The 9,475-nt window shown below is 34.1% G+C and overlaps 1 protein-coding gene across 1 annotated transcript; it reads right to left on the reverse strand.

Moving 5' to 3' along the window:
- Positions 1 to 3,571: 3,571 nt before the first annotated feature.
- LOC142980086 (uncharacterized) lies at positions 3,572 to 9,425 on the reverse strand. The gene is made up of 3 exons (XM_076125385.1): positions 9,347 to 9,425; positions 8,517 to 8,559; positions 3,572 to 7,920 (listed from the first exon to the last, which is right to left on the reverse strand). Exons 2-3 carry the CDS (start codon positions 8,533 to 8,535, stop codon positions 4,625 to 4,627), a joined length of 3,315 nt encoding a protein of 1,104 aa, XP_075981500.1. The 5' UTR covers positions 8,536 to 8,559; positions 9,347 to 9,425; the 3' UTR covers positions 3,572 to 4,624.
- Between the last annotated feature and the right edge of the window lie 50 nt (positions 9,426 to 9,475).

Consider the following 9,475-nt stretch of genomic DNA (forward strand, 5'->3'; position numbering starts at 1 on the left):
AAAAATTCATTCCCATAGACTACTGGACCGTTAAGTTTCACATTAATATTATGTAAAAAATATCGTAAAGTAAAACATAGAGAGAGTTGGGGATTTTACACCATTTCTTAAAAAAACTTAAGAAGAAGGTTGTGTGACCGATATCAGCTTAGGAGAAAAGTAGGCCTTAGATATTCAATAGCCCTTAGACGGCTTTCTCTTATTATTTTATTTTAAACTTCATATACAATTTTGTATACAGACTTCTTACACTAAAACAAATGGCAATGCAAAAAATACTTTATTTGAAAAAGAGAAACCAGACAATTATTGTTATTTTGCGATAGAATGTTGGTCACCCTACACTATCAGCTTTTCCTTAACGAGTCAAGTGTCGAAGTAAATCAAGTTTTCGCAAAATTCTTATTACATTTTGTAAGCTTTTAGCGCGTCCCCAAATTGCATTTGTTCGCCATTTTGATGTTATTTTGTTCGTCTTTGTAAACCTCTGTATTTAGTATAGTAAGTTATAAATCGAATCTTGTTAATTTTTAATAAGAGGGCAGTTAAAATAGCGACTCTGTATGAAACGTCAAAAACACAATTTTGAAAAATATGGCATAGTGACGTCATTATCTCGGCACCAGAAGAGGTTTATATCGTGTCCCTATCCATAATTAATTTAATTTCTACATTATTAAAAAAATCTATAGCTTGAACCTTTTGAAAATATTAATTTAATAATTTTCATTTGATCCGATCCATTTTGATTTTGATTTTGATATTGTCCTGTTATTTATACTTGAATCCACCGACGGAGAATTAAATTTTTAGTATTAGTGTAAATTACGTGTGTCTTCTTTACATTTTCTTTATGCGTTTACAAATGGTATAGCAATAACTAGTTTTAACTACTTTTACTCTTATTTGACTACCAAAATACTGTCAATTTGACCAGTATAGAAGTCAAAATCCTAATAATAATATGTCCAAGAATGATTTTAACTTCCAGAAAAACTAGTAGGTACTTTCCTATTAAAAAAACATGCATGAAATTGCATACTTGGAAAAGACACGTCTATTTTCAATTCCATCTATGCAAGACTGCAAATGTATACCCTCAGCAAGTGATCGTCGGTGTAAAAAGGGAGAAAAACGTCCCCATTGTCGGGTAGAATAGATCCTGGGGGTATGCAAGTCCTTTAATTGCGATGTTAGACTTTAAAACTGCATGTCCCCTAGAGACTTGCTAAGCGAGGCGATTCGTGAGGAAATATTTCATAAAAATTATATTGGTATGGCCCGCGATTGTTTTTGCGTGGCAAGGTTTTTGAGTTTAAATTGATTTCGTGCTAGTTCGTTGATGAATGATAAAGTTAAAAATGACAAAATATGTCTGTTATGATTTAACAGGTTAACTACAGGAGCCTAGTCAAAGCTGAATCAAACTGATGCTTCTTATTACGTTATTTTTTAACTAATCGTAACTTATTCTATTCATAACATGCCTTCATATTATTGAGGATGCGATAAATTAATCGCTGTAAGTTTAGTGATCAAATTATGATCTGAAACTGTTCATATTATGAGCTAGACTTAGAATCTGCATCGACGGGTGACATTTGAATCGGGCTATTATTTACCCGACGCTGCAAACGTGAGTGTAATGTATAATACTAATGCCATGTTTCTGAGGTACATTTAGCGGTAGCTTATCTGTTCAAACTGTAAATTCTATATGAGCTTAAACGCGCTAGATAAACTACCGCTATTTTTACCTTAAAAACCGGGGGTAAATTAATTAATTTTGTATAAATCAATGCTGCTTCCACTGTTGCATTACCATATTGAAGATTGCTGTATGTTTTATTTCTATAAATAAATAAATTTAACCCATTAATGTCCCACTGTTGGGCAAAAGTCTCCTCCCGTAATGAGGGAGGGGTTAGGCCTTGAGTCCACCACGCTGGCCCAGTGCGGGTTGGGGATTTTAAATACCTTCAAGAACTGTTCTAAAATACTCTCAGGCATGCAAGTTTGCATCACGATGTTTTCCTTCACCGTTGGAACAAGTGATAATTTATTATTTCTAATACACACATTTGAAAAGTCATTGGTGTGTTGCCTTGGATTCGAACCTGCGACCACTTGCGTGGGCGATGCCAACTTGAACCACTCGGCTATCACTGACTAAATACCTTATTTTATTCAACTGCATTTCACGCATGAAGCCACGGATTTCAAATAGTATTATGCACAATTCGAATCCGGGGTTTTTCTTTAGGTATAAAACAAGAGTCATAATATTACTTTACAACGAAATGTAATATCTTAGGTATTTACTTATCTATGATACTATATGTTTTACCTACGGTCTTCTTGTAAACTTATCATATAATGTATATAGGAATAATTGTCTGTCTCTTATCTTAAAATGTAAAGTTTGCAATCAGGTTACTGTTTGTGAGTTACTGAAAGATATAATAAACATAGTATTTTCTAAACATATACCATCCCAACGTTTCGGCGCAGGTTGCACTCGCCGTGGTCCTAGGCAGTCTGCCTGGGACCACGGCGAGTGCAACCTGCGCCGAAACGTTAGGCATTTTAAGGTAAAATGCGTGTTCGCGTTAATTCCCGTATTCTATTATACATTAAACATGCAACGCGAGAGTTTAAAAGTTATGATATACCATCCCAACTATGATATCTACACTGTAAAATATAAAATCAGGCTCCCTCTTTCTGTACTTTAACGGCTAAATTATTAAACTGTTTATTAAACCAATTTGAATTTAGATTACAATGAGGAACTTGTCCTCTGAAGGAACAAATGACTTTTAAAGTCACACAAGTGAAGCTGTGGGCAAAACTCGTGCTGTAGGTGTTGGTAAACCACAGACATACAGGAAATATACGATAATATTAGTAGGTATGATATTACATTTTATTTTTAAAGTGGAACACAAACTAAGCATTATTTTTATTGCGTATGAGGTACGAAGGTGATGATAAAGCTATCTAACTAAGTAATGGGGAAACCCCCGAGATTGTGTTGCCAGTGGTAAAAAATAAAAAAAAACACAATTAGATAAATCCTATGAATTATCTATTTAGATAAAAATATATCTCCGAAATGTATGAATGCGCATATATTTTAAACAAGTAAACAAAGTTGGATAATTCTTTCTTTTAATACATTTGTAACCCTCTTGGTATGTGTGAAAACTGACGGATTAACATTCCCACAATGAAAGAATCAGCTGGATAAAATTGTACTTTTTCTAGACGAAGCTGGAGCCCGGGCCTGTCCGCTAGTATTATTATAATATCATACATGACAACGTGAATTGTGAAGATTTATGTATTACCTTACCCCTTGTTGATATAAAATAATTCGTCCTTTACTATTCCCCTGTAATAACATGATCGAAATATGTTAGTAATGACAGGGGGTCAGCCCATCGCCCACAAAACACCAAGACCCTCGCATCCCTCTAATAACTTTGACAGTATACTAGAAAGAGAAGCACTCAGAACCTTCTTCGTAGTTCCTGCTCCCCCAGTCCAAAAAAAACTTCAGTATAAAATAATACATTTATTTTTTCCTTCATAAGATATCATAACAAAACTATTAGCTACTCATATGTATTACAAATAAACATTTACTTATTTCTACATCACAATGCTTGAACGGCACCTAAAACCCACATCAATTAACACAAACAATTTTACTCACAAAACTATTTTAATACTCAAAGGAGATCATCCACGCTCCATACATTTTTGGGCCTTTTTTCAAAGTGCCGCACACAATCGAGGGTGCCGCCCCTTGGGTTCGCTAAGGTAAGATGCGCTGACCTTGCGCTAGTCGCCAGTGATCAGTCCAGTGGCGACGCATTGAGGCGCATGGGGAATCAAACTCGCACCTAAGGGGCCGCACCCTCGGTTGTGTGCAACTAACAAACCATCGTCTAGGTAAGAGGTCATCTAGAGTGTTGCCGTTGGGTAGTTATGTCCGACTCATCGGCATGTGGAACAATATTTTGTGCTTTGGGCACCATTTGTGATGAGGGCCCTTGTTATGAGGACACATGTTGCGGTTTAGAAGGTATGCCCACAATTCTATCGGAATTTGCACATAGCCCCGCACTCCACCCTGGGTGCTGGTGTATGCATAATGTGCATACGAACCACTCCCATAGTCGTGAGCCGGGGCGATCACATAACGATTCCGATAAGTGAGTTACAGTAGGGAATTACATACAAATAATACTGATGATCTCGAGTTGATACGGTGACGACCCGTTTCCGAGTTGATACGTGTGCTTACGACCTTAAATCAACTTCAGAGTGGTCATTTGCTTTAGATAGTTAATTCTAGCAAAATCAATCATTATTTTATGTTTCACAGCACTTTCAGAAAAGAATTAATGTTTGAATATTATGAATCTTCAAACCTGTATAACTCGGTTCAAAGCGATCCTACCGGTTTCGTGCCATACTAACTATTGCTTCAAATGGCTAGCTCTATCGATACATGCCACTTTTTTTTGTTGGCCGGCACTTTGAAAAAAGGCCCAAAATGGATGATCTCCTTTAATTCATTAATTTTTGCATCAAAATACAGATATGCTTCGAGATTTCAAAGAGCAGAATTCTCCATAGACCCGGGCAGCTCACGAGTGCTATACGAAAATCTATTTCTTATAAACATTCTAGACTTATAAAACTTGTACAATACTAGACCTACTAAAATAAACAGAATTAATGCAACACATGTTTCTGTAAACAATGATTTAGACCCTTCAACATTTGATACTAATTTCTCATGAGCTACGCCCGAAGGTAAAGATTCACTTTCATATTTATTCAAAGAAAATTTGCTTTCAATATCATGAATTATGTTTTGCTTTTCTATTGCTATAGTGTTTTCTAATTCTTTTTTAACTTGTTGAATGTACGGAATGACGTCTACAGTTTGATTTACTTCGGAATTGTGGTCTACTAAAGGCGTTATCGTTGTTGTCGTAGTCGTTGTTGTTGGGATTCCTACTAAGCGTACAATAGATGTATCAGCCGGCCCTGAAGGATGATTCTGGTCTAACGATTTCATAATTTTGTACAACAACATATTAGTTCTATTATTCAAATCAATATTTCTAGATGTCAAATCACTTAGGAAAGATAACTTTTCATTTAACACAGCGTTGGATTTTTCTAAAACATCTGTTATTTTATCAAGAGCCTTAATTTCTTTGTTGTCTTGTTCAGTATTTTTCGTTAAATTGTTTAATATATTACGAAGCCCGTTTAATACATCGTTATTGTCCACTACTTTATCAGGAAGGTACGGTGGTGCTTGTTCATTTGTTTGAACTTTGTTACACGTTACACCATTAATATTTTCGTGATTGTGTTCATCTTTTCTTATTGCTGTTAATTCAAAACGTACTCCTTTCTTACGTAGTTGAACTAATAGCTGACAAGATAGAGGATTATCACCGATACTTAATATTGTTAATCGTGAACCAACAAAATCTTCAGCAGTAATCGTATCGATTTTATTGTTATCTACAATTAATTCTGTTAAACTGTTTACCTCGTAAAATCTTTCACTTTGCAAGTCTCGTAAATTGTTGTATGACAGATCTAAAACATTTAAATACAATAATCCGCGGAATATTCCGTAACCAATTGTTGTTAATGAATTATGTGACATATTAAGTGAATTTAAATGAATATTATCTTTAAATACACCTGGCTGAATGTAAGATATTTTGTTAAAACTTAAATCCAGATAAGTAAGCGTGCTTATGCCAGTAAAATCGCCAATTTGTAACTTAGAAATATTGTTATAACTTAATTTTAAAGTATCTAAACGAGTCATATCGCGGAGACCTAAATTATTAATGTTATTAATGCTGGAGTTTGATAACACAATATTTGTTATGGGAATGTCCTTCCCTATATCTGTCAAGTTAATCGATGTTTTAATGCCAGATAAAATAATAGTGTGTAAATTCTTAACCTTCTTCAACATTGAAACAGAGAAGTTCAATTTTTCATTGTAAGATAGATCGAAGTGGCGTAAGTCTAACAAACTATCAAATGATTTACCATTCACATCCTCTATACTGTTTTGTGATAAAGTAATCGTATTCAACCGAGACAATCCTTTAAATGAAGAAGATGAAATTACTTTTATAAGATTGTTATTCAACATCAAAACGGACAAGTTGACTAATTCGGTTGTGTTAACGTTAAAGTCTTCCAGTTTGTTGTATGACAAATCTAGCGTTTCTATATACCCTGTGTGTACAAACACGTTGTATTGTATTTCGCTTAGTTCACAAGCTGACATGTTAAGTTGTTTTAATTCACTCATACCGTTAAACGAAGCGTTTTGCACTGCAGTTAACTTATTACGAGAAATGTCGAGACCGGGTAATAAAGTCAAGCCGTCAAATGTACCAGTTTCTAACGTTCCCAATAAACTGTTGCTATAAATTTCCAAATTGATCAAATTGCTTAAAGATTTAAACGAACTTGGTTCTAACCGAGATATTTGATTTTCAGATATATCTAAATATTCAAGACCAGTCAAATGTTGCAACTGTTCTTCTTTTATTTGCGTCAAGTGATTATTTTTTAAGAGCAACGTTTGAAGTCCGCTCAGATCCTTTTTGTCGAAGTCTATGTCTGTTATTTTGTTGTTAGACAAATCTAATTGTTGGAGATTTGTAAGAGTGCTAAAGCATAAGTTAGATAGGGACCGAATCCGATTAGAATTGAGCAGCAACGTGTCAAGCCTTATGAGATAGTAAAAAGCGTAGTCTCCAATTTCAGTCAGAAATTGATCACTGAGGTCTAACCTGGTTACATTAATTCCATAAAACATGCCTTTTTCCAGTGACCCTTCGAGTCTATTTTGATTAATAAAGAAAGTGTATATTGAAGAATTTTTAAACACGCTTACAGGCATAGACTTAATTTGATTTTTCGACAGATCTACGCTTACCAATGACTGAAAATTTGCAAAAGTGTTTTTGTTCATGGTTTCTAGTTGGTTATTACTTAAATCTATTATATTAAGAGAGACCACAGATTTGAAAACATCGGCATCAATCGACTTAATAAGATTAGAATTTAAATCCAACTGTTCTAGTTTCCCTAATCGATCAAAATCGTTGACTTTCAAATCTTTTATTCTGTTGAAACTAAGGTCAAGCTTGGTAAGGTCACTGAACCTAAATAAGGAAGAATTAACACCGGTTAACCTATTGTTTGATAAGTTTAGTTTAGACAGTTTTCGTATACCTTCAAATGTGAACGCACTTAGTAAATCAATGTAATTGTAAGACAAGTCAAGATTCTGTAAATTATCGATTTCATCAAAGACTGCGTCGGGAATTTTTACTATGTAGTTATGAGATAAGTTTATAGTTCTCATGTTGCTGAACGGGTGTGGGTACGTGTTACCTTGGATGCTGCTTATAGTATTATGGGACAGATCTATCTCAGTTAACGAATTTAGTTCGTTCATGTTCGACAGTATTGCTGTTGTCAGCTGATTGCCAGTCATGTTAATAATAGCTAGATGGTCCATTGATTTTATGACTGGCATTTCATCGTATCCTTGACGGCTTAAGTCAAAAATGTAGACTATATCCATGATCTGACTTCCCCATTGGTAAGTTTTTGGTATAGGCACACTTGTGTCTATGTCTGTTTGTCTGTAGACAAGGTTCACGGGGTAAAGTAGGTATCCATTGTAGTGTATAGATCTGTCGCAGGCTTCACCTTGGTAATCTCTTCTAAATCTGTCCCAGTTGAGATTGGGGTCCAACTGATCGGTACAAATCACGTCGAAGTAGCACGAGTATCGGTTGAATGACACCAAGCATGATTCCACAAGGCTTAGTGATATGAGGACGATATCTGTGAACAAAAATATAAATGAAATATCACGCCTGTAGTACCCGAAAGTATTGGTAGAAGTGTATGTAATACATACGCATTTTGCGATAAACAATTTTAGTCTCATGTAATAGGGGACGAGCCTATTGATGTAGACGTTACCAAACTCTGTGCCACTATTGAGAATAGTCTAATATGAATTAGATAAATATTAATAGCAGTTTGTCCGACATGGTAATCGAACCCGGGGCCTCGTGGTCGTTGGATACACTATCGACCGCGCCACAAAGCTAGTTCTAATTATTAATTAACTTTTATTTTGTAATTTGGTGTAATCATTATGTCACATCGTCATATTTGTGTGATGAGTATAAATCTGAGTGTAGTTATATTTAAAAGAGTGTATTTCGAACTACTATTTTGGTAATTATCTGGTGACTATCGTAAATACTGCTTAGTTTGCAATCGGATGACGGATGATGGTGTGAGTTGTCCAAAAACACATAAAAAGTGCAACTAATTCTTTATCAATAGGTACTTTACAACTAAATACTGCGTGAAGTTCCCTTTATCTATTTTTACAAGAGCATGGTAAGAATACGGCTGTGCATACTTACAATATATGCGAAAATCCATTCTGTTCTTCCGCTTTCCGCTCGCCTGCCAAAAAACACATTTAAATGATGTCATATTTTTTATCCCTTTTATAGAAAATCCAATCGTGATGAAACGTTGTATGCCTTAAATTTGCTTAAAACAAAGTCCTAACCCGTCCCTCGTTAGAGAGAAAAATATATTTATAAAATCTATCCACCTACTATAAAATAGACATAATAAAAAATAGACCAAAAAATATTCAAACACCAGTTACTGCACACTGTTAGGCAATCTCTTATAAAAACTAGTAAATAAATCAAAATTTCTCAAAGAAAAAGCTTTAAAGTTATATCAAAATATAACATGTCTAAGATGATATAAACATTTTGTATAGCTATTGTAATACAACAAGTTAATAGAGAGCCTTGACACGCAAAATTCGTCTGAATTAAGGAAAATAATTATTCTTCTTATTTAATGAATTCTTAATTACAATTCAGACAAATACCAAGGCTACTAGGACTATAATTACACTACAAACTTTCAAACTAGTTATTATTTACTTGTAAAACAATTAATGTTGATTTTAAACAAAATTGACACTAACATACCAATATTATCAAAGATATACTTTGTTATAAAAATAATAACATAATGAAATGTTATTATTTTTGACAGATAACGTAGATATGGTGAATGTGTCAAAAACTTCAAAATTGTTACACCAAATATTTCTGTTTATTGTACAAAACCGCCTGAAAATGCATTTTATGACCAAAATTTACTAGTATAATATATAGTACTACACTAAAGATTAACTGAAATAAGTAATAATGAAAAAGATACTTACAGTTTTATAACTTGGTCGGAAGAGCAATTATTTTGAACTATATGTCCGTGCTCATGTTACACTTTGAGTTGAATGTGCGAACTACGCAATTGTGATAGAGATCCTTAGTGAAAGAAGAATATTATATAC

The sequence above is a fragment of the Anticarsia gemmatalis genome, chromosome 17 (genome assembly GCF_050436995.1).
Source record: "Anticarsia gemmatalis isolate Benzon Research Colony breed Stoneville strain chromosome 17, ilAntGemm2 primary, whole genome shotgun sequence".
NCBI lineage: Eukaryota > Metazoa > Arthropoda > Insecta > Lepidoptera > Erebidae > Anticarsia > Anticarsia gemmatalis.